Below are 25,733 nucleotides of genomic sequence, written 5' to 3' on the forward strand. Positions count from 1 at the left end.
AATCATCAGCTCTCCAATGCACAAAATCTAAAGAACAAAGCCTCAGTAATTTTAGCTCACAAAATTCTCCTTCATTTGGTTCCCAAACGTTACCTTCACAGGCATCATTTCTTAGTATCAGAGCCTCAAGACATGGTATCGAGCCTACCATCGTCGAGAAATCTTCCCAAGGAAGAAGACAACCTGACAAATTCAACTTCTTGAGTGACGATGGAAACCTGAAGTTATCTGGAAAATCTATCTTCGAGCAAGAAGTGATTTGTAATGCTTTCAATCCATGTAGAGACACAATATTACTAAGATGATACTGCGGCCAATCCTTAACTTCCTTGTCGTAATAGACTTCCAGTTTCTTCAACTTGGGAAGTTTTTCGATTATCTCATCCATAAATCTGAAATTCGGTATAATCTTAAGAGTATGCAGGTTCATCAAGGCACTCGAGCATGGAGGATCTGGTAGATGACACCTACCGATCCGCACATACCTTAAGCTTGGCACACAGATCAATCAACCAACTCACGCAAAAGCGATTAAACGATGCAAGTATTTACGTGGTTCGGCAAAGATATGCCTATGTCCACGGGAGAGCAACACACACTCTTTTATTAATCACCAACAGAACAATCCAAGCTCAAGAACAGAGCTTATTACAGTGATGGACAACGAAAAACTCTCAAGCTAGATACAGACTCAATTCAAGCTTTTGATACTTGAATTCTTCCCGTCACAATCTTTGCTTGTTTCTCTCCTCCGAAATCTCTCTTTTCTTCTCTCAATATATTCTGAAGAATTTGATTTTCTGTTCTCTTCGTTTCGGCCAGCTTCCATCTGCTTATATAGAGAATTAGACCGACTTTCATCTTGGGCTTTAGGTCAACAGTAACTTATGACCCAATTATAAAGTCAACATGGTCCAGCCCGATAAGTCTTCATTCATCAGTTTGATCTGCCCTTGTATTTCGATCTGCATCGATCTGCCTGCAAGCGTATAGCTTCTTGGACACTTCATCTGACTTCTAACCAAGTCACAATACTCGAGCAATCTATCCGCATGAAGTCACCGAAGACTCGTCTGACCATCACATCGATCTGATCCCAGTATACGATCTGTCCATGAACTCATCTGATCACCGATGCACAACATGATATTTAAATTGAACAACCAGAGGTCATCAACTAAATTTACCATATCTCAACATGATATTTAAATTGAACTGATGCACAACATGATATTTTAAATTAAAATACCAGTTTTGCAGAAGCCACAGCTGGGAGGCTTGCATCATCCAATTCGATCATCTCGAGTGTTGGTATATTTCAAAACTCAATCGGGATCTCCTTCAAGTTGAAGCACCAACCTATTACAAGGCACTTAAGCTTGGGGAAGTGGGAATCGGCTCTCCAATATTGTAGTATTTATATTACAACCCAAAATATTGAAAGATAACGCAAAATAAATCAAAAAGATATCAAAGATATCTCCTAAAGTTTCCTAGTAGGAATAAAAGACCTAAAATAAACAAAGTAAATCCAAAATATTAAAAATCCCGAACACACACATAAACACCTTCGGTGCGTGTAAAAGGACATGGCGCGGGCGCGCCGAAGTTGCGCAGACAATGGCGTGGGCGCGCGATAAGGTAGCGCGGGCGCGCCGAGAGCTCGCAAAACATCGTCAATTTGGCATCCGTAAGCGCGAGCGCGCTTCTTCTTCGCAAAATAATGGCGCGGGCGCGCGATTCTAGGGCGCGGGCGCGCCTTGGCTTCGAGCAGGGTCTTCAATTTCTTCACTTTCTTGACCTCTTTTGACCTCAATAAGATTATAACTTCCTCCAAATTGAATATCAAGAAATCCAACGCCCTCTTGTGTCTTCAACAACAAAGATTGAAGTGCTTCCTTAAACTTCTGAGCTCGGCCTCTCGTAACCGGTCCTCGTGGTATCTCCAACAGATCCTTAGTCACTTGATCAGCATGCGAGCCATCCATGATCGCATCAAATATACATTGTATCTTTCTTTCTGAATATATGAAAAATATATTCCCCAAACGTTTCTACACTAAGATGTCATGCACTTGATATTCTTGAGACACTGTTGCCCAAGATCGATTGTGAAAGTGACAAACAATAAGCCCGTCGTCAAAAACGTTTCTTGCAAGAGTGGTTTTTCCAATACCTCCCATCCCAACAATTGAGATTACTTCAAGTTTCGATGATGAACTCGTAAGCCAATCCTTTATTTTCAACAACTCATCATCAAATCCCACCATAGTAGTGCCCTTGTGCGCATATTTTATGGTCAAACGACATTTGAGGAAGCACAATAACTCCTCTCTTCCTACATGGATTAATGGGTTAATAATTGAGTTTGTTTTTATTACCTCAAAATTAATTATTGATAAACTATGTATACTATATAATATAAAATTTCACACACAATATTTGGCTAATATTTTTATAATGTAAAATATTTTACTTTTGGAAGGTGAAAAAAAATTCAAATGTTTATTGACTACTAAATGACACAAACCGAATGTCTAATTGTTACACACCATAAAAAAATTGAGCAGCAATATTGTTAAAAATTAAATATAAATTATTTTTATTTAAATTAATTGACTCTAAATATCTGAGTTTTTTTAGTGAGTGTAATTTTTTTGGATTTTTTTAATTGGATCTAAATATTGAGTTTGTTTGTTTTATTGTGTCTTATTTTTATTGGGTTTTTAATTGATTCTTAATATCTGAGTTTTTTTAGTGAGTTTTTTTTTGTTTTTTTAATTTGGTCTGATCTGGTGGATTATGTTCTAAGTGAATCATTTTTTTTTAAATATTAATATTTATAGGTAATAATGATTTTTTATCTTGAAAAATTATGGTTTAATATTATTACAAAATTTCTACTATAAAAGGGTGAATGGAGGGCAAAGATTTTTCATTGTGTATTGTCATAATTGTCCAAATTTTGTTCATTGGAGTGTTAAATGCAAGGGATATTTTTTAGAACTACATGAAAATTATAAGGACGTTTGAGAAAGCACAATAACTCCTCCCTCTCCCTACATGGATTAATGAGTTAATAATTGAGTTTGTATTTATTGTTAATAATTGAGTTTGTTTTTATTACCTCAAAATTAATTATTGATAAACTATGTATACTATATAATATAAAATTTCACACACAATATTTGGCTAATATTTTTATAATGTAAAATATTTTACTTTTGGAAGGTGAAAAAAAATCCAAATGTTTATTGACTACTAAATGGCACAAACCGAATGTCTAATTGTTACACACCATAAAAAAATTGAGTAGCAATATTGTTAACAATTAAATATAAATTATTTTTATTTAAATTAATTGACTCTTAATATCTGAGTTTTTTTAGTGAGTGTAATTTTTTTTTTTGGGTTTTTTTAATTTGATCTAAATATTGAGTTTGTTTGTTTTATTGCGTCTTATTGTTATTGGGTTTTTAATTGACTCTTAATATCTGAGTTTTTTTTAGTGAGTTTTTTTTTGGGTTTTTTTAATTTGGTCTGATCTGGTGGATTATGTTCTAAGTGAATCATTTTTATTTTTATTTTTAATATTAATATTTATGGGTAATAATGATTTTTTATCTTGAAAAATTATGGTTTAATATTATTACAAAATTTTATATTGAAATATTGAAAATACATGGATTAAATGAAAAACAAATAATAACATATGAAATTTATGCATAACAAATTTTTGACAATTTGACACAATTAATAGTAGAAAGGGAGTAAAATGGAAGTTATAGGCTAAGGAACAAATTTAAAATATGAAAAAAAATTAAAAAAAATAGGCTAATGAACAAATTAATTAAAAAAACTCTTAATTATTCTCATTATTAATTTAAATAAAAATAATTTATATTTAATTTTTAACAATATTGTTGCTCAATTTTTTTGGTGTGTAACAGTTAGAAATTCGGTTTGTGTCATTTAGTAGTCAATAAACATTTGGATTTTTATTTCTACTATAAAAGGGTGAATGAAGAGCAATAGAAAAATTCACATACTTTTTGTACTATGAGAATAAAATAATTGATCATTTAAAATATTTAAGCAATATTTACACTTCTACAAAATTTGTGTTTAATATCATATATAGATATATAACATCACCATAAATTTTATGGAGAATAAGTTTCATAATGTGATAATCTGTTAATTAAAGCATGCTATATTAGAAAGAAAATAAAAAATAATATAAAATTTTTTGAACTCTTTAAACACAACATTTAAATTGGTTTTTAAAATATCATATTGCATTTGTAAAGTTAATCATATACTATAGCAATATAAGTGAAATAAAAAAATAAACTATTTCATATAGTTTCTTTGTTATTACAAATACATTGTGTCTATTCACCTCTTATTTAATTATAAAAATTCACCTTCAATGAATTATTGGTTTGAATTATTTTCTATCAATTTAAGAATACAAAATTTAAAACACATTTTTTTAAAAATAGTTCTAATAAAAAAAATAAAATTTTGTTACGACATACTTATAAAAATATTTTAAAATAATGTTACTTCATAATTCAATAGATATATGATCATAAAAATAAATTAGAGAAATAAAATTTTATCGAAACATAATTCTTAGGAAAATCTAAAAACAATTAACATAAAAATGATTCAGATGTTGAAAAATAAAAATATGCATGTATTATTCAAAATTATTAAAGATAATATATATTTATTTTATTATGACTATAAAAGTCTAAATAGAATGACTAAGTTTTTCACTGTGGATTTTTTATTTTTTCCTTAGATTGTATTTTCATTCGATTAATTGCATTGATATGAAATTTTCTACACAGTGTTTTAAAAATATAAAAATTGATGTATAAAGTGAATATATGTTTGAAAAATAAAATATATTTTAACTGAAATTATTTTTAAAAAATCATGTATATTTAATAATTTTATCTTTAAAAGTGTGAATAGAAATAAAAAATATTTCATTAAAGAATTTTTCAATAAATAATTTCTTGAACATTTGGTGGAAAATGAATGTAAAAAATTAAAGAAAAATATAATATAAAATTTATGGATAATTGGAATTTAAATAAAATTAAATATTATAAATCTCATTCATAAATATTAATAAATCAAAGATAATTATGGAAAATAAAGAAAAAATTGTAATTTTGGTCCGCTAATATTTGAAAATTATGATTTTGGGTCTGTATTTTCATATTAGATAATTACCCCTATAAAATCTCAAGATTCTTAAAAACCCATTATGAAAAATGAATTATCTATTAACTCTTTTTGTTTTCAAATCTTGTGCACTTATATCCCAATATTTTCAAGTTTGAGCGCATCCCCTTTTTTATACGTGTTTTGGTAGGCATTTGTATTCAAAATTTGAAACACAAGGACTTAACAGATATAGATGATTTTTAGCGATATCGAAATTTCACTTTCAGTTTATCTTGTGTATTTCGATTTTTGGAAATTTTAGTTATTTTTCATCAAAAATGCTGATGCAATACTATAAACGTTTACGCTACAAAAGTATCACATCGAAAAAAGGACTCTAAAATCGTAAAAAAAAAAAAAAAAAACTAAACAAAACTAAACAAATACAACAGACTTTGAAATCTGATACACAGAATATCGGAATTACAAATAAAGAAACTTATAGAATCAAAAAAGCAATTTTTCCAAAAATAAATGTCAAAATGTAATCCATGCATATTTATCTAAATAAATTTAAGACTCAAACATAAGACTTTATCAAATATTAGAAATTTACTATATATTTAAAAAAAATAAAACAAATGCAATATTATTCAAAATTTTAATTATTACTTATTTTACTTTTATTTTAAAGGTGAATAAATTTAAATTTATGATTTGTTTTATGTTATATCTAATACATTTTCACGTATCTAACGTGCAAGACACGTGTTAATTGATTTTTTAAATATCATACTACATTTATAAAGTTAATCATATACTATTAGAATATAAATGCAATCAAATAATAAATTATTTTCATATAATTTATTTGTTATTAAAAATACACTGTGTTAATTCGCATCTTATTTAATTATAAAACTTCATCTTCAGTGAATTGGTTTGAATTATTTGCTATAAATTTAAGAAAACAAAATTTAAAACACGTGAGCATCAAAATGGTTTTTATGAAAAAATATATAACAGAAAAATTAAATTTGATTACAACATACTTTTAAGAAAATTTGAAAACAACAATACATCAAAATTGAATAAAAATTTGATAATAAAAATAAATTAGAGAAATAACATTTTATCGTACATAATTCTTAGAAAAATCTAAAAAAATTAGAATAAAATTTATTAGATGTTGGAAAAAAATATCTATTCATTAAAATTATTAAAGATAATAAATATTTATTTTATTAGATTGTGTATTATTTCGATAACATAAAAATGATTAGATGTTGGAAAATAAAAATATATATTTATTAAAATTATTAAAGATGATAAATATTTATTTTATTAGATTGTGTATTATTTCAATTTAAAACAATTAACATAATAAATATTTTCACTCTAAATTTTCTATTTTGTCCTTAGATTGTGTATTTTTCGATTAATTGTATTGGAATTTTCTACATGATGCTTTAAAAATATTAAAAATGATATATAAAGTGAATATATATATATGTGTGTGTGTGTGTGTGTGTTTGAAAAATAAAAAATATTTTCACTAAAATTATTAAAATAAAATCATGTATATTTAATAATCTATTACCTTACATATCTAAAAGTGTGAATAAAAATATAAAATTTTACCATTGTGAAATAACAACTTTGTTGTTTTATTTACACTATAAGTAAGGTCGTATAAAAATATATAGAGATATAAAAGTAAAAACAACATTTTAGTTAGGACATAAAAGTAAATAAATATTTTTATTATATTATATGTAAATATTAATATCCATAAATACATCATACACTTTCATTAAATTGCAACTAATGCGTCCATTAACACCATTACATAATTTATTTTTAATTATTATTTTTTAAAAAAACTATTTTTTTTCATTTTTTTCAATTTTTTTTATTTTACACCTTATGTAATGTTAGGCAATATAAAAATATATAAGAATAAACTAAATTTTAGTTTGTGACTTAATTGAGTTGCAGTTAATCAAATAGATAAATAAATTTTTAAAAAAACAAAAGAAAAGAAATTAAAACTTACGGTATTAATATAAAAAGTTAGAATTAAAAAAATATAAGAATATAAATCTTGAAAATAACAAAACTAAAAACTAAAATTTTTCGGTAATAATATTAAAAATTAGAGTTAAAAACATATATTTACGAAATTAATATAGGAGTATAAATTAAATTTATTACCTACCTAAAAATGTGAATAAAAAAGGTAAAATTTTATCATTGTGAAATCTATCTATCTATTATCTATTACCTATCTAAAAGTGTGAATATAAGGGTAAAGTTTTATCATTGTGAAATAACAAATTTGCAATTTTATTTATACTATAAGTAAGGTCATATAAAAATATATAGGAATATAATACAAGTTAAATGACAAATAATAAAAATAATATGCAAATTACATGACTATAAATGAAAATGTATATACCAAAACAGAACAAAAAAAAACATGCGAGTTAAATGATCAAAATAAAAATAATATACAAGTGACATGATTAAAAATAAAAATTCAAAATAATATAACTAAAAATGAAAACATTCAAGTTACAGGATTGAAATTACAAATTCACCATTAACATAATTAAAAATGAAAAAAAAATGATCATTGTATTATTTCCGTTGATTTTCATAATAAATAATTAAAGTTTATATGATTTTTATTATAAGGCCGTAAATATCTCAATAATTATAAAAATAATAAATACATATATATTATATAAACAAAGTATCACCACGTGTATCGCACGCGCTGTTTACTAGTTTAATTCAAATCCACCAATTATTGGAAAAAAAATAACTGTGAATTCATCCCAAATAATAAACATGTATACATCATGAAAATTATTATAAGTTCTAATTTTCGAATTGTGAATATATACATCATGAATTAATGGCACGCAAAGAAAGTAATTAATACACTCAGCAACTATATTTTGAGCTTGATATTCACCGACAGTTTGAAAAAGTAAATAGAATATAATACTCACACTGAATACATTCCCAACATAGGCCATTGAATTTATACTTATTTAAATTGTAGGGTATTATAGAGAAAAAACATTGTCAAGCTTTATTCTTCCTCCAATAAGATATTATTAAACCTCGTAAAAATGATAATAATCTCTAATGTGCGAGTCAAGTGTGGGTTGGACAGACCTATCATAATCTTTATCATGCATATACCAAACAATATAATGGATTGTATATTATGATGCACGTACGTAAGCATAAAAACATTAATTTACTTGCAAATTTATGGTGGAAAAACAACTTAACACAATAGTGTATATTTCAATACAAAGCTCCACCTTCAGAAACAACTTTTACAATCAATCCCAGTGACAAGAAAAGCAGAACAAAAGCCAAACACGGATCGCTTGTTTCATTAAATGAAAAAACTCTACGAAAGACTGCTTATACTTCAGTTATATCCTTCAATTTTCACATCATCTCGAAAGGCGATTTTCGTCCGTCCGCGTAAAACAGCCGATACTTCTGAGTTGCAATACGACTGCTTATTGAATCCTTGATTGGCCAGATCTAGGAAGAGACGCCCTACAAACAAATAACTGTGAATCCATCCCAAATTTTAACAAGCAAGTATATATAGCATGAAAGTTATTAGTTTTGATCTTAATACTCATCTTTAGTTCGAAATTAAAAAGAATTTTACTCACACTGACTATGACTTGAAAAGATATTCTGAGAGCTTTCACCAGATATTCTTGAAATGAACTTGAAGGGCATCGTTACCGGAGTTTCGCTGTTCCTCTAGTATATTTTCGGCAGAAGTCCTAGCTGAGGATCGTACACGCTCCAGCTCAATCATCTCGAGTGTTGCGATGTTTCCAATTTCTGTCGGGATCTCCTCCAAGCCGTTGCACCAGGAAATCTTCAGGCACTTCAGCTTGGGAAAATGGGAATCATCAGCTCTCCAATGCACAAAATCTAAAGAACAAAGCCTCAGTAATTTTAGCTCACAAAATTCTCCTTCATTTGGTTCCCAAACGTTACCTTCACAGGCATCATTTCTTAGTATCAGAGCCTCAAGACATGGTATCGAGCCTACCATCGTCGAGAAATCTTCCCAAGGAAGAAGACAACCTGACAAATTCAACTTCTTGAGTGACGATGGAAACCTGAAGTTATCTGGAAAATCTATCTCCGAGCAAGAAGTGATTTGTAATGCTTCCAATCCATGTAGAGACACAATATTACTAAGATGATACTGCGGCCAATCCTTAAATCCCTTGTCGTAATAGACTTCCAGTTTCTTCAACTTGGGAAGTTTTTCGATTATCTCATCCGTAAATCTGAAATTCGGTATAATCTTAAGAGTATGCAGGTTCATCAAGGCACTCGAGCATGGAGGATCTGGTAGATGACACCTACCGATCCGCACATACCTTAAGCTTGGCAACTTCCATATTCCGTGGGGTAAATGGTAAAGAGACTCGATATTGTACCCATATGTATCAATAATCAAGGTTTGAAGACCCCAAATTAAGGATATCATGGGAGAAACGCTCACTTGTTTGCAACGAAGAGAAAGGTACCTTAAATGCACTAGAGTCACCACAACTTTCGGAAAATCATGTAACCGTGTTCTAGAAAAATCCAATAATCTTAGCATTCTATAACCAGTAAGATTAACAGACGATAATATAGCAAAACATAGAAATGAACGTAGTATAGCTGGTCCAATTGGTTTATAATCATAAACTTGCAAAGGAAAATTTGGATGGACGGCAACACGACGCTCACTTCTTATGCCTTCATGGTGTGCAGGGACATGATGCCTATTAGCTAAATGTAGAAACTTCTCATTTTGAACCTTTGTTACACAGAACTCCCTCAGAAGATCGTGGATTCTGTACGTCTTAACTTTGCGGACATATCCTGGCCTAGAAATCATGATGAGACTTCTGTTCACAAGTTCCTCCAAGCATCTCTCTGCTGTATCTTCCAAGCTATTAGAGTTTTCGGGCTTCAAAAATCCTTCGGCAACCCAGAACTTGATAAGCTTGGACCTTGGGATATCATAATCTTCTGGGAATACTGCAAAATACAAGAAACAAGGTTTAAAACGAGCTGGCAAGTGATTATAACTCAAGGACAGGATCTCTGAACACTGGCCACCATCTGTGGCCAGAAGTGAGTTGATGGAATCCGCGACGGTCTCCCAGTAACCAACTGTTTGCTCCATAGACAAGAGGCCTCCAACAACTACTAGTGACAGTGGAAGCCCTCGACAATATGTCGCAATCTCCTGCCCAACTCCCACCAAATAATCAGGACAAGATTCTTCTCCAAACACTTTCTTGCATAGCAAGCTCCAACTCTCACTGGGACTCAGGAAACTCAAATTGAGAACATGGTCATCTGAGGTGGCATAAACACCAACATCAGCTAGCCGTGTCGTCAAAATAACTCGACTTCCATTGTTGTCATCAGGGAACAACCTTCTGACATCGTCCCACGCCTTAGTCTCCCACAAATCATCCATTACAATCAGATATCTAATGCCTTTCAAACTTTTGTACAGGCGCTGGGCTAATTTTCCCTCGCTTTCTTGACTTTGTTCGCTGGTTGAACGTCCAAGAAGCCTCGCTAAGATCTCACTCACTTGATATTCTTGGGACACTGTTACCCAAGACCGAATGTCGAATTGATAGACAATAAGCGGGTCGTCGAAAACATTTCTGGCAAGAGTAGTCTTTCCAATACCTCCCATCCCCACGATCGACATTACTTCTAGTTTAGAAGATGAACTCGTGAGCCAATCCATTATCGTCATCAATTCACCATCAAGTCCCACCATGGTCATGTTCTTGCCCGTAAACGTGAGTCTTGATCTATCCACGGACAAACAATCCGTTTGCTGCATATATTTTGGGTCGAATCTACGGCGTCTAATCTCCATCACCTCGTCATGGATACAACATGTTTCTTCGATGGCTTTCTCCAAATCTTGGCACAAGGTTTGGTCTCTCGTTTCGTCAGATTTTGCATGAAGCAGATCGCACAAATATGATTCGATTATGTCTTCAGCTTCATAAGCTATATCTCTAATTTTTATCTCCAAATCTTCCACTTCTTCGCCGGTAGCCATCGAAAAGTCCTCCAAGAAATCACGCAGGAAACTGACCTTCTCTTGGAGAAGTTCAATCTGCTCTTCATTATCAAGAACCCAAATGGAATCAGCATCCATTATTCGTTCAAGAAGCTCCATCAAAGATTGAACAGCAGCAAAAGCCATCCCTTTTGTTCTCTGAAATACAAAATCGAAGCAGCGGAACAAGAATCAAAGGATATTTTGTCTACAGCAAACAAGAACAGAGTTTGTAAGGATCAGGATTAGAAAATGATCAAATTCTCAGAGTAGCTGGAATGCTAAGTGGATGATTAGTAAAGGAAACAATAGATTGTGGTTTGATTGATCACTGAATCTTTTTCTCTTCAGAAATAGTGCAATTTTTAGCTGTATGTCATTTTTGTCGGATCTCAGTGTTCTTTTGCCTCGCTCTGCAATTATTTAATCCATAACATCACATTCCAAGATTCAAAAATCTTAAAAGTAGATCATTATAATATTTTAAATTCATTCGCAAAACTATCTTTAAAAATTCCTGTATCTTTTGTTGATTACAAAAGATTATATAGATGATCCCCTGCCATTCATACAACCTTTATTTTAAGGTTAACGTTTCTTTAATTCTAATTTCGACCTTTGTTGTGACGTGATACGAGTAATGAAATCCATGAAGTTGTGTTTGTAATTATTAATTTCAAACGTATGGATTTTGAGTATATTTTTCTGACAATGAAACAATATACTTATCAAGTGTACCAAAGTTAGTGATAAAGATAGAATGAATTTTAAACTGCGATTATTTAAAATTCTATATAAACATGTAATGGGTGAAGTTGAATCTCAATGGTCTTACAACGAGAATACATTTAAATGCATTTGAAATTAATCAATCCAAACAGAAGTTTAGCGTATAATATTTACAAGGCAGCTTGTTGTGTTCACCCTAATCACGCGTTATAAGTAATTGTATTATTTGAAAATTGAATGATGTGTACAGTACAAAAGAGTTTATGTAGCTATACAAAATATAAAAGCGAAAATACTACCCTAAACTCGATCGATTCATATATATTCCAACAATACCAACTTGAAGGACCTCATTACCGAAGCTCCGTTGTTCATCAAGTATGAGCTTAGCAGAAGCCACAGCTGAGGGAATAGCAAAATCCAATAAGATCATCTCAAGTGTTGTTATGTTTCCAATTCCAATTGGGATCTCTTTCAATTGGTAGCAGTCACGTATTTCAAGGCACTTAAGCTTGGGGAAGTGGTAATAATCGGCCCTCCAATGCACCAAATCTAAACTATCAAGCTTCAAGAATTTTAGCTCTGGAAATTCTCCCTCATTTGGTTCCCACACTTCACCTTGGCAGGATAAAGCTTTTAGTTTGAGAACTTCAAGATTAGGCAACGAACCAGCAATTGTCAGATCTTTCCAAGGGAGGGAACAATGATGCAAAGTTAACTTTTTGAGTGATTTGGGAAACCTGATATTGTTTAGTAGAGAAATTCTTCCCAATATCCGAGTAAAGAATGAGTGAGTGATATTTAATGTTCGTAGCTTATTCAGCAGCACGATATTACTCAGATGGAAGTGCGGCGGCCATTCAGCTTCTTCATCATAAAAGACTTTCAGTTTCTTCACATTTGGAATTCTTTTAACGACCTCATCCGTAAATCTGAAATTTCTTACCCACCATAGAGTTTCAAGTTTGTCCAGTATACCAAAATTTCCACCCTCAAATCTTGAACTTGGAGGACACCGTAAATAACAAGCGCCTCCAATGCACACATGCCTCAAATGTGGCATCTTCCATACTGCTAGAGTCCACTCAGGTGAAAACTTACGTGTTCCTGATATATTAATAATTAAGGTTTGAAGACCCCAAATAGAGGATATAGATGCCGGAATATTAATATCTTTCCAAAAATTAAGAGAAAGGTACCTTAAATACACCAATCTAACAACCTCAATTGGAAATTCAGATAACACACCAGTCACAACCACTACTCTTAGCAGTCTAAAACAAAAAAGCTTGCTCATAAATTTACAATGATCAGCCGAGTCAAAGCGTACAAGTGATCGGATTAAAGCTGGTTTAGTTGAGTTAAAGAAATGAATGTCATCCTCAAGCCAGCATTTATGAAAACTAACACGGCGCTGACTTCTTATGACTTCAGGATGAATGGTGGTGAACCTAGTCCTGGTGGTGACAAGAAAAAACTTCTCTTTTTGGGCTTCTGTTGTGCTAAAGTCCCTTAAAAGATCATGGATTCTGTATGTCCTAACTCTGCCAGTACTCCCTAGTTTAGAAACCATGATAAGATTTCTTTTCAAAAGGTCTTCCAAATACTCCTCTGCAGTATCTTCCAGGGTTTTAGATTCATTGGGCTTGATGAATCCCTCAGCAACCCATAACTTGACAATTTTGGACCTTTCGATATCATAATCTTCTGGGAAAATTGCAAAATATAGAAAACAAGACTTCAAGTGAACTGGCAAGTGATTATAACTCAAGGAGAAGACTGATGAACATTGGGATCCATCTGCAGATAGAATTGAGTTTAGAGAAATGGAAATAGCCTTCCAGTAACTAACTGTCTTGTCCATCAATAGCAGACCACTAATCACAACAATTGAGAGTGGAAGTCCAATACATTTTCTTGTGACCTCCCGACCGATTCTCTCCAAATGCGGAGGGCAACATTCTCCTCCAAACACCGTCTCACAAAATAAGTTCCAACTTTCATTAGGACCGAGAAAACTCATGGTATGAAGATGGTCAAATGAGGCTACATGAACTCCCACATTTGTTTGTCGAGTTGTCAAAACGATCCGGCTTCCATTATTATCATCAGGGAAAACCCTCTTCAACTCATCCCACACCTTAGTGTCCCACATGTCATCCATCACAATGAGGTATGCCTTACCTTTCAAACTTTTGTACAGACGTTCGGCTAGTTCTTCACAACTTTCTTTTCTCATTTCTGGACTCTGTTGAATAGTTGAATCAAGAAGCCCTATCAAGATGTCATGCATATGATATTCCTGAGATACCGTCACCCAAGCACGAACTTGAAAATGATAGACAATAAGTGAGTCATAGAACAAACTTCGTGCAAAAGTAGTTTTTCCAATGCCTCCCATCCCAACAATTGAAATGACTTCACGTTTAGACGATGAACTTGTTAGCCATTCCTTTATTTTCATCGTGTCATCAACCAATCCAACCATAGGTGGGGTTTTGTCACAAAATGTGAGTGTTGGTCTATTGACATGAGGCAAATGTGTCCTTTGTTGTGCATATATTTGTTCTAATATACGCTTATGAATTCTCAATGCCTCTTGGTGAATGATATGTGTTTCTTTTATTAATGTGTCCATGCCTTTGCAAATTAGGTATCTCAGTCTCCTCATGATTCTACCATCTACAATGGAATTGTATATATAGGATTCAATTATGTCTTCGGCTCTATGAGCCATATCTCGAATTTTCATTTCCAAATTTTTTACTGCTTCGCTAGTATAAGCAGAATTATTCTCCAAAAAATCAAGCAGGAAACTAACCTTCTCTTCGAGGGATTCAATCTGTTGTTTTTTATAAAGAATGCAGTGACCAGCAGGAGCCTTGATTTGTTGAAGAATCTGCGTAAGAGATAAAACAGCCGAATAAGCCATCGATCTCTGATACTTTACTTCCTCAAAAAGGGTACGTATGTCTTGCAACAACGTGTCCAACTGTGATGTTGAATGAATCAGCAGTTTGTTATGCGACAACAGAATTGTTTGCTGTAATAACTCTTGGTGTTTGCGAGAACTAAAGTGTAGTAAATAGTTTGTGGGTTTTTGCAAACATTTGCACTGATGAACATTCTTTAAATTCTATTTTGGGTTGACTAATTAACAAGATAAGTTGTACGTATTTTAATGAATTTATTGTGTTAGTGTATAATCGTTTCGCATATCGGTTGCATAAAATTATTGGAGTTGTAAATATGGACTTGGACAAATATTCGTCTATAGTGCTTTAGATGTTTATTCTTGAGCGTGAGGGATGTCATGTTAGTGCGTAATTATCTTATGTCGGTTGGATAAAATTACAAAAGAATTTTATATATGGTCTTGGACAATTCTGGTTGAGTTAGGTCATTACCATGAAAAAGAATTTATATTGCAACTTGACTCAGTGCACGTCTCGAAAAGTTGCGTTTGAGAGTTCCAGTGCCATAAAAAAGAATTATGAATTTAAGTTGACTAACAATAATTAAAAGGTATTTTTGGTTGCAACTGATATAGAAGATGTTCACGAGCCCCAAAGAAATTTCAAAAAAATAATGTTCATGCTATATATTAATATAACTCCCAGAAAATTTTTACCCAAAAAATTTATTTATGTACAGCTCACTTTTCATTGAAACATGCAATAATTTCATTTCTATTATCATAATCACTAAATAATTTGTACTCTTTCCAGTCAAGTTCATTAATAAAAGGCAAAAACTCCTATGAGACGGTCTCAAGGATCATTTTTATGAGACGGATCTCTTGTATGGGTTATCCATTAAAAAGTATTACAATTTATGTCAAAAGTATTACTTATTATTATAAATATGGGTAGGGTTGACCCGTCTCACAGATAAAACCGTCTCACAGATGAGACCGTCTCACAGGAGTGTTACTCTTAATAAAATCACACAAAAATTAAAACTAAAATAAATCAAAATTGCAATAAAATTTTCTTCACCGAGTTATAGATGTTTGACAAAATTGTGTTCCTTCATATTGTTTTACATGGACTTGGTCATAAAATCGACAACTTGTGGAATCTCAATTACATAAATTATTTGCAACTTGAGATGATGATGGGCCCCACATTAACATAGATTAATTTATTTTAACATAATTCTCTGCAATCGTAAGAAAACCAATATCACAAGCATCATTTGTACCCAACTTGAATAAGACTCAATTTGGCACTTCGTTTATCGACTATTCCAACAAAATAAGATTATCGATGGTTTCACTTTCACCTACGTACCATTCATTTATCTTCCTTTGTGGGATCTACAGACTTTGAAATTTATTATATAGAAAGACAACTTTAAAGATAATAAATTTGTGATCTAATTCACACTAAAATAAAAACACTAGTTCATTGAATTTCAATAAAATTTCTTGGAAAAGTTATAGAATATGTTGACAAAAGTTTAACCATCAAAGCCAATTCTCCTCCTCAGTGTTGTCATAGACTCATACATGGACTTGGTAATGTAAGTATGCAACGCGAGCTCCTTAACCAATTAAAAAAATATTAAATAAAGTAAAATACTTGAACATAATTTTCTGCAATCGTAAGAGAACCAACAGCACAAGTAACACATAAAAACTTTGGATAAATCACTCAACTTGGCAAGTATTTTATTTTCTATTGACTTTCCAACATTTTTTTTTCGGGGTTCCTTTTATTTACTTATTTTATTATCGAAAAATAAGTTTTTTGGTCCATTAACTTGTCTATGTTTTGGTTTTGATTCATTAAGTTTTTCGATGTTAGTTTTGGTACACTAACTTTGCACTTTCAGTGTTTTTTGGTCCAACTGCATACGTGTCAATTTTTGATTGGTTCAAAATGATGACGTGGACCAATCAGAAGCTGACACGTATACAGTTGGACCAAAAAACACTGAAAATGCAAAGTTAGTATACCAAAACCCACATCGGAAAAGTTAATGGACCAAAACCCAAAGGGAATAAAGTTACAAGACCAAAAAACTTATTTTCCCTTTTATTATTAAGTAGAGTATCGTCAGCGGGAATTTCGACGAACGCATACATATATAATTCTGAGAAACAAACAAAAACATGATATTATATGAGAGATGAATGATGAAAACAATCAGAGGCAGGGGCGGATCCAGGATATAAGCTAGGTTTGGGGGGCCGCATATTAAGTGGTGGCAATGTTTGGCGGTGATGAAGCTACCAATTTTCAGCAATAACTATTAGTTTCGTTCTTTTGACTTGCGTTATTTTCTTAAAACTTTATGTGTTGAGTGTGAGAATGTATAGAAAGGAAAAAATTAAGAAACTTTATGTTTCCACAAGATTTGTCATTATTAGTGAAATCAAATTTGAACTTAATAAAAATCCTAATTTTTTTTCATTTTATATTCTATTTTAAAATTTTAATTTAAAGTTTGGAAGATTTTATAATTTTACTAATTTTTAGACGTTTTTTAATTCAAAAAAAAAAGTGAGTTAAAATAAAATTTTGAAAATAAAGTTTTAGTTTTATAGGAAATACTCAAGCTTAACGTCAATATATGAAACAAAAAAAATAATTCAATTTAATAAAAGCTTAATAATAGACATTAAAATTGACCCAATTAAAAAATATTGGCATGTGTCAATTAATTCATTAGCCTAAGACAAATAAATAAAAAAAATTGAAAAAAAAATGAAAAGAGGAAAATTTTAAAAAAAACATTGAAAAGAGGTGAAAGGGTGAAAGGGCGTGTAAGGAATCAATCCGAAATTTGAAGATCGAGAATTCACCAAGCAAACGAAACACACATATAAAAACAATAATCCCAGAAAGCAGATAAAACCAACGCACACAGATCAATCAACCAACTCATGCGAAAGCGATTAAACGACGCAAGTATTTATGTGGTTCGGCAAAGATATGCCTACGTCCACGGAAAAGCAACACACACTCTTTTATTAATCACCAACAAAACAATCCAAGCTCAAGAACAGAGCTTATTACAGTGATGGACAACGAAAAACTCTCAAGCTAGATACAGACTCAATTCAAGATTTTGATACTTGAATTCTTCCCGTCACAATCTTCGCTTGTTTCTCTCCTCCGAAATCTCTCTTTTCTTCTCTCAATATATTCTGAAGAATTTGATTTTCTGTTCTCTTCGTTTCGGCTAGCTTTCATCTGCTTATATAGAGAATTAGACCGACTTTCATCTTGGGCTTTAGGTCAACAGTAACTTATGACCCAATTATAAAGTCAACATGGTCTAGCCCGATAAGTCTTCATTCATCAGTTTGATCTACCCTTGTATTTCGATCTGCATCGATCTGCCTGCAAGCGTATATCTTCTTAGACACTTCATCTATCTTCTAACCAAGTCACAATACTCGAGCAATCTATCTGCATGAACTCATCCGAAGACTTGTCTGACCATCACATCGATCTGATACCAGTATACGATCTGGCCATGAACTCATCTGATCACCGAGCTCATCTGATCTGTACTATTCGATCCGATCTCTTTCTATCTGCATCGATCTGCCTGCAAGCATATAGCTTCTTAGACACTTCATCTATCTTCTAACCAAGTCACAATACTCGAGCAATCTATCTGCATGAACTCATCCGAAGACTTGTCTGACCATCACATCGATCTGATACCAGTATACGATCTGGCCATGAACTCATCTGATCACCGAGCTCATCTGATCTGTACTATTCGATCCGATCTCTTTCTATTCTCATTCAATCTGATAGAAGCATACTTCAACAATCTCCACCTTGATTCTTTCAGAAGGAATGCTGCTCTCCATCCTAGCCGCCTTGGCTAATTTCCAATCACCGCATTAACTAAGTCCAAACATTTCTTGAACTTAGCATACGGCAGTGACTTAGTCATAGCATCTGCAGGGTTTTCTTCTGATGCTATCTTCACAAGGATCACATCTCCTTTTTCAATTACATCTCTCACGAAATGCATTTTCACGTCTATGTGTTTCGATCGTTCATGATAGATTTGGTGTTTCGTCAAGTGTATTGCACTTTGATTGTCACAGTGTACTACAACTTGATCTTGTTTTACACCCAACTCCGCTATCATCCCTTTTAACCACAATCCTTCATTTATGGCTTCAATCACAGCTATGAATTCTGCCTCAGTGGTAGAAAGAGCAACCACTGACTGTAAATTAGACTTCCAGGTGATCGTTGTGCCATAAAAAGTGAACACATAACCAGTCAACGACTTTCTCGTGTCTAAGTTCCCAGCAAAATCTGAGTCCACATATCCAACTACCGGATCAATCTCATCTTGTTGTTTCTCAAACTTCAATCTCAGCCCAGTTGTGTTTATGAGATATCGGAGAATCCACTTCAAAGCTTCCCAATGATATGTTCCCGGATTAGCCATAAATCTTGACACTACACTGATTGCGTATGCCAGATCAGGCCTACTACACACCATTCTATATATGAGACTCCCCACTCCACTAGCATATGGAATACCAGCCATCTTCATCTTGTCTTCCTCACTTTCAGGTGACTGATTCGCAGATAGCTTCAAATGCTGTCCCAGAGGGGTCAAGACAGATTTTGCATGATTCATGTTATACCGCAGAACAACCTTCTTCAAATAGTTCTTCTGACTCAGATGAATCTCCTGTCTTTTTCTGTTTCTCACTTTGTCCATGCCCAGAATTCTCTTCGCTTCACCCAAATCTTTCATCTCAAACTCTGTGTTGAGCTGTTGTTTCAAGGATGATATCTCTGTCCTACTTTTACTTGCGATCAAGATATCATCAACGTAAATCAGTAGGTACAAGATAACCTGCCCATCTTCCTTTTTCACATAGACACATCTGTCATATTGGCTTCTCACAAAACCAATATCAATCATGAACTCATCAAACCTCTTGTTCCACTTTCTAGGACTTTTCCCATACAATGATTTTCTCAGTAAGCAGACTTTGTTCTGGGTTTTCTGATGTATGAAGCCCTTTGGTTGTTCCATATAAATGGTTTCTTTCAGGTCACCGTGTAGAAACGCAGTTTTCACATCCATCTGCTCAAGCTCCAAGTTGAGCTGGTTCACCAGTGCTAACATAATCCGGATGGAACAATGTTTGACCACTGGAGAATAGACCTCATTAAAATATATCCCTTCTACTTGACCAAAACCCTTTGCAACCAATCTTGCTTTATACTTGATTTGATCTGTACCAGGAGTTCCTTCCTTCTGTTTATAGATCCACTTGCATCCCAATGTTATTTGATGCTTCGGTCTATCTACTAGCTTCCAGGTTTGATTCTTCTCAAGTGAGTTCATCTCTTCATTCATAGCTTCAATCCACTTGTTTTTCTGTTTACTCGCCATAGCTTCATCATAAGTATTTGGCTCTGAATACTCCACCTCCTCAGCTACTTTCAGTGCATACCAAGCCAGATCAGCTTCACCAAACCTCTTAGGAGCTCTGATCTCCCTTCTGGTTCTGTCCCTTGCAAGATTATAAGTTCTTAAGTCCTCTTTTGGATCACTCGCTGTCATATCATCATCTTGCATCTCATATGCCTCTTCATCTGGCACAGAAGACTCCACTTCAATCGGTAGTTTATCATTCACAGTGATCTGACTATCCTTTCCATCTGTATTCATTTTATATCCCAGTTTGGATTCATCAAACTTCACATCCCTGGTGTTGAAGCACTTTGGACCTCTTGACTCCAGGTTCCAAACCTTATAACCCTTCACACCATCCGGATACCCAATGAATATACATCTGACTGCCCTTACTTCCAACTTGTCCTGTTTCATATGAGCATATGCTAGACATCCGAATACCCTCAAGTTTGACTAGTCTGCAGGTGTTCCACTCCACTTTTCCATTGGTGTCTTGAAACCAATCGCACTGGATGAACACCTATTAACCAAATAGCACGCAGTAGATAATGCTTATCCCTAGAAGGACTTAGGAAGAGAAGCATTGATCAACATACATCTGACCCTTTCCAGAAGAGTTCTGTTCATTCTCTCTGCCAGGCCATTTTGATGTGGCGTTCCTGCCACTGTTCTGTGTCTGGTAATGTCTTTCTCTTTGCATAGCTTGACAAACTTATCTGATAAGTATTCCAGCCCATTATCTGTTCTCAGGTGTTTCACTCTTCGATCACTCTTGTTCTCAAATGCCAGCAGCCATTCTCTGAACTTGTCATAAGCTTCATTCTTAGTCTTTAAGATGAATATTCATACTCTCCTTGAGTAATCATCTATCAAAGACATGAAGTATCTGCCTCCATCATGAGTTTTTGTCCGAGAAGGACCCCATAGATCTGAATGAATGTAGGCCAATGGTTGCTCAGTTGTGTGACTTCCTTGACCAAAAGATACTCTTTTAGATTTCCCAAGAGCACAACTATCACACAGCTCAAGCGATTCGATCTTATCTCTACCTAACAGACCCTGTTTAGACAGCTCATATAATCCCTTCTCACTTACATGTCCAAGCCTCAGATGCCATAGCTTGGTTCTGTCTTGCTGTTCCTGAATACTTGCTGTACTTCCAATAATCGTATCACCTTGTAGTACATACAGGAGGTTCCTTTTGACAGCCTTCATCACAACAAGAGATCCTTTTGACACTGAGATACTGTCTGCTCCTGATTTGAATGAATATCCCTGAGCATCAAGCGTTCTCAATGATATCAAGTTTCTCTTCAACTCGGGCACATACCTCACCTTGGTGAGTACTCTGTCGATTCCATCATGCATCCTTATTCTGATATTTTCAGAGCCCTTTATCCTGCATGATTGATTATTCCCCAACAGTACCATGCCTTGATCTGATTCCTCCAATTTTTCAAACCAAGATCTTATAGGACACATGTGAAAGGAGCATCCTGAATCCAGTATCCACTCGTGGTTTTGATCACCTTTAGAAACCACCAATACTTCTGCTGAGTCATATCCATCTGTAGCTATGGCCAGAGTACCATCATCCTTGGGTTTTTCCTGTTGCTTCCCTTTCCTTTCAGGACAATCTCTTCGCAGATGTCCAACCTTCTGACAGGCATAGCACTTCATATTACCCAAGTTCCTTGTTATCGTCTGTTCTCTTCCATATAGCAAAGCATCCCTGAAATTTTCATATGCTTTAGGAAGAGCATTCAGAAGTATCAAAGCTCGATCTTCATCCTCAAGCTTTACTTCAATATTCTCCAAGTCATCCAATATCTTGGTGAATTCTTCGATCTGGTCTTCAAGGTTCTTCTCATCCTTAATCACAAAGGAATACAATCTCTGTTTCATTTACAGACGATTAGCCAGGGATTTCGTCATGTATAAATTTTTGAGTTTGAGCCACACCGCCGCTGCAGATTCTTTTCTGGCCACCTCCCGAAGAGGTCTATCTCCCAGACAGAGAATAATTGCACTGTGTGTTTTCTCGAGCAATTCATCCTTGTTCTTATCTCATCGGACATCTCCTCCTTCTTCTTAAGAGCCTCCACCAATCCTTGTTATATCAGGATTGCACGCATCTTAATCATCTAGAGTGAGAAATCGTTCTTGTCAGTAAACTTCTCAATATCAAACTTCATTGATCCCACCATCTTTGCTTGATTTCCCACAGACGGCGCCACTTGTAAGGAATCAATCCGAAATTTGAAGATCGAGAATTCATCAGGCAAACAAAACACACAGATAAGAACTATAATCCCACAAATCAGATAAAACCAACGCACACAGATCAATCAACCAACTCACGCAAAAGCGATTAAACGACGCAAGTATTTATGTGGTTCGGCAAAGATATGCCTACGTCCACGGGAGAGCAACACACACTCTTTTATTAATCACCAACAGAACAATCCAAGCTCAAGAACATAGCTTATTATAGTGATGGACAACGAAAAACTCTCAAACTAGATACAGACTCAATTCAAGCTTTTGATACTTGAATTCTTCCCGTCACAATCTTCGCTTGTTTCTCTCCTCCGAAATCTCTCTTTTCTTCTCTCAATATATTCTGAAGAATTTGATTTTCTGTTCTCTTCGTTTCGGCCAGCTTCCATCTGCTTATATAGAGAATTAGACCGACTTTCATCTTGGGCTTTAGGTCAACAGTAACTTATGACCCAATTATAAATTCAACATGGTCCAGCCCGATAAGTCTTCATTCATCAGTTTGATCTGCCCTTGTATTTCGATCTGCATCGATCTGCCTGCAAGCGTATAACTTCTTAGACACTTCATCTGACTTCTAACCAAGTCACAATACTCGAGCAATCTATCTGCATGAACTCATCCGAAGACTCGTCTGACCATCACATCAATCTGATCCCAGTATACGATCTGGCCATGAACTCATCTGATCACCGAGCTCATCTGATCTGTACTATTCGATCCGATCTCTTCTCTATTCTCATTCAATATGATAGAAGCATACTTCAACAGGGCCCGTATCCTGATTTAATATTTAATTATCAAACAACCAAGATTAATGAATGTAAACAGCGAAAACGAGTTAAAATTTGCGTTTTGGGCCTACAGAAAATTCGGCATGACCTATTCATAAATAGGACATCCCAAAAACCTGTAGAACACAACCAGCAATATATGTATACTCGAAAATAGAGTCACAACACCAATTTACAAACCTATAGCTGCACTGGCTAAGACTAAACACATGCAGAGCCGGCAAGGCTCGATCACACCAACAAATCCAAAACGAAGTAAAAACTATCAATACAGATACATAGGGCATGTCCCTGGAAAATATATATATATATATATATATATATATATATATATCTGGGAACTCGACTCCACGCTCGACTCACTGGGTACCACTAGATGACGCTCCACCAGATACGTCAAATCCCTCTGGATAACCTGCTATGGAATCACAAACAATCACAACATAAAAGAAAACATGGGTCGGACCCCAGTACGAAGAACTAGGAAAATTACGACAAATATAACTGATATGAATAAAATCAAGTACAATGCAATGAAATGCAATGCAATGTGTGGCAGGTATCAATAGAATAAGGGATACCAAATGGAGTCCAAATAATCGTATCACAATAATCTCAGTGGCCACCTATGCCAGGAACGCAACAGACCTCGAATCATCACTGCTAATCCACACACGTAGCATCGAGGGCGACAGGAGCTACCCGCACGGCCTCATGCTGTCATCAGGAGTGTCGTACGTAGCATCGAGAGCACGGTTGCTACCCGCTCGGTCTCGTGCTAACTCAGAAGTGCACTAAATAATGTCACTCGCTCCATCGATGACTCAATACATCTCAAGATATCAATATCAATAGCAATCAAAGGAGTCAAGCCTCAACGTGCTATGAAAAATTGTCAACATGTTTATTTGACGAATATCCCTTAATATTTCCAATAAATATATATTAAATTTATTTTATTTTATTAAAAGAAAATAGGGATTATTCTCAATTCTTCATATAACAATAAATGAAAATGAGTGAATTCAATCATATAATTCACATAAGCACATAAAAGCACGTTATCACTCATTACAAAATACTTAATATCATTACATGTCATTATAGGCGTCGTAATATAAACAACTCATACGTACATCAACCAACACTTAATTTACGACAGAAATATCTCAAGTAATTCTTGAAAATTCCAATCCTGTGGAAAAACCATTTATTTCATATCAATTCCTATTCCTTTACAAATCTAAAAATTTTCAGAGCTAAGGCTAAAACTCAAAAAGTCGAAATACCCAACATTGAATAATCTAAAATTTTCAGAAAATGGCTAATAATTCCTGAACTTAATGTAGAACAATTCTAACACATCTAAACATCTAAACCATGATTTAAACATCTCTACAAATCGAAAATCCCACATAATATAATCTGAAATTTTGAAATAATTCCCAATTAAATTCTGAAAATTAACCGATATCTTCAATCGGCTTCAATATAATACCTACAACCAATAATAAATCAAATATCAATTATAGAAATTCGATTGAACCAAAATTCCCAAAATTAAAAATCCTAGGTTCGAATTATACCTTCAAACCTTCAAAAGAAAGCTTCAAACTAACTAACAACACCTCTTCTATGCTCGGCGGTGGTCGGCAACGGCGAAACAAGCGGAACGATGGCGGATGGTCGGAATCGGGTTCGAACAGGTCGCGAGAAAACTTGCGAAATCGGAATCAAAAGAAAGCTTACTTTGTGAGGATTTCGGAACTATATTTATTTTCAAAAATTTATAACCAACGGCAAAGTTACGGCGATTTGAAGTGATGGGAAAAATTTAACAAAGAAAAGAAAGAAGACGACGTAGAGAAGGAATGCATTGGTTTAATGTGTGTCTTATTTTATTAATTCGGGGTTAAAACTTGACCCAAATTTGAGTTATTTCAACTCATGTGTGCTCTATAAATAAAATATGTATTTTAATATCGTCTATAAACCGATATTTATTCATACATATTTTTAACACAAAAATTAATTAACATATGAATATCGGGTCTTTACAAAGGGATTCGAACAGTGGGCTAAAGGCCTAAGCATTAACTAAAATAGCTTATTAATATATATATACATTATTGTTAAAAACAATTCATATATAACACTAAAAAAGTTTAAAATTTCCGGGGGGGGGG

At 33.6% G+C, this 25,733-nt stretch overlaps 2 protein-coding genes across 2 annotated transcripts; both read right to left on the minus strand.

Annotated features, from left to right (window-relative positions):
• Nucleotides 1-8,517: 8,517 nt before the first annotated feature.
• LOC140884365 (putative late blight resistance protein homolog R1B-14) lies at nucleotides 8,518-11,561 on the minus strand. Its single transcript, XM_073291106.1, has 2 exons — nucleotides 8,895-11,561; nucleotides 8,518-8,772 (listed from the first exon to the last, which is right to left on the minus strand). Exon 1 carries the CDS (start codon nucleotides 11,474-11,476, stop codon nucleotides 8,930-8,932), a length of 2,547 nt encoding a protein of 848 aa, XP_073147207.1. The 5' UTR covers nucleotides 11,477-11,561; the 3' UTR covers nucleotides 8,518-8,772; nucleotides 8,895-8,929.
• A 792-nt stretch (nucleotides 11,562-12,353) lies between these two features.
• Nucleotides 12,354-19,540, minus strand: LOC140878990 (putative late blight resistance protein homolog R1A-3). Its single transcript, XM_073282617.1, has 2 exons — nucleotides 19,139-19,540; nucleotides 12,354-15,050 (listed from the first exon to the last, which is right to left on the minus strand). The coding sequence occupies exons 1-2, from the start codon at nucleotides 19,538-19,540 to the stop codon at nucleotides 12,354-12,356; spliced, it is 3,099 nt and encodes a 1,032-aa protein (XP_073138718.1).
• Nucleotides 19,541-25,733: the final 6,193 nt, after the last annotated feature.

Source organism: Henckelia pumila, chromosome 2 (genome assembly GCF_033568475.1).
Source record: "Henckelia pumila isolate YLH828 chromosome 2, ASM3356847v2, whole genome shotgun sequence".
Taxonomy (NCBI): domain Eukaryota; kingdom Viridiplantae; phylum Streptophyta; class Magnoliopsida; order Lamiales; family Gesneriaceae; genus Henckelia; species Henckelia pumila.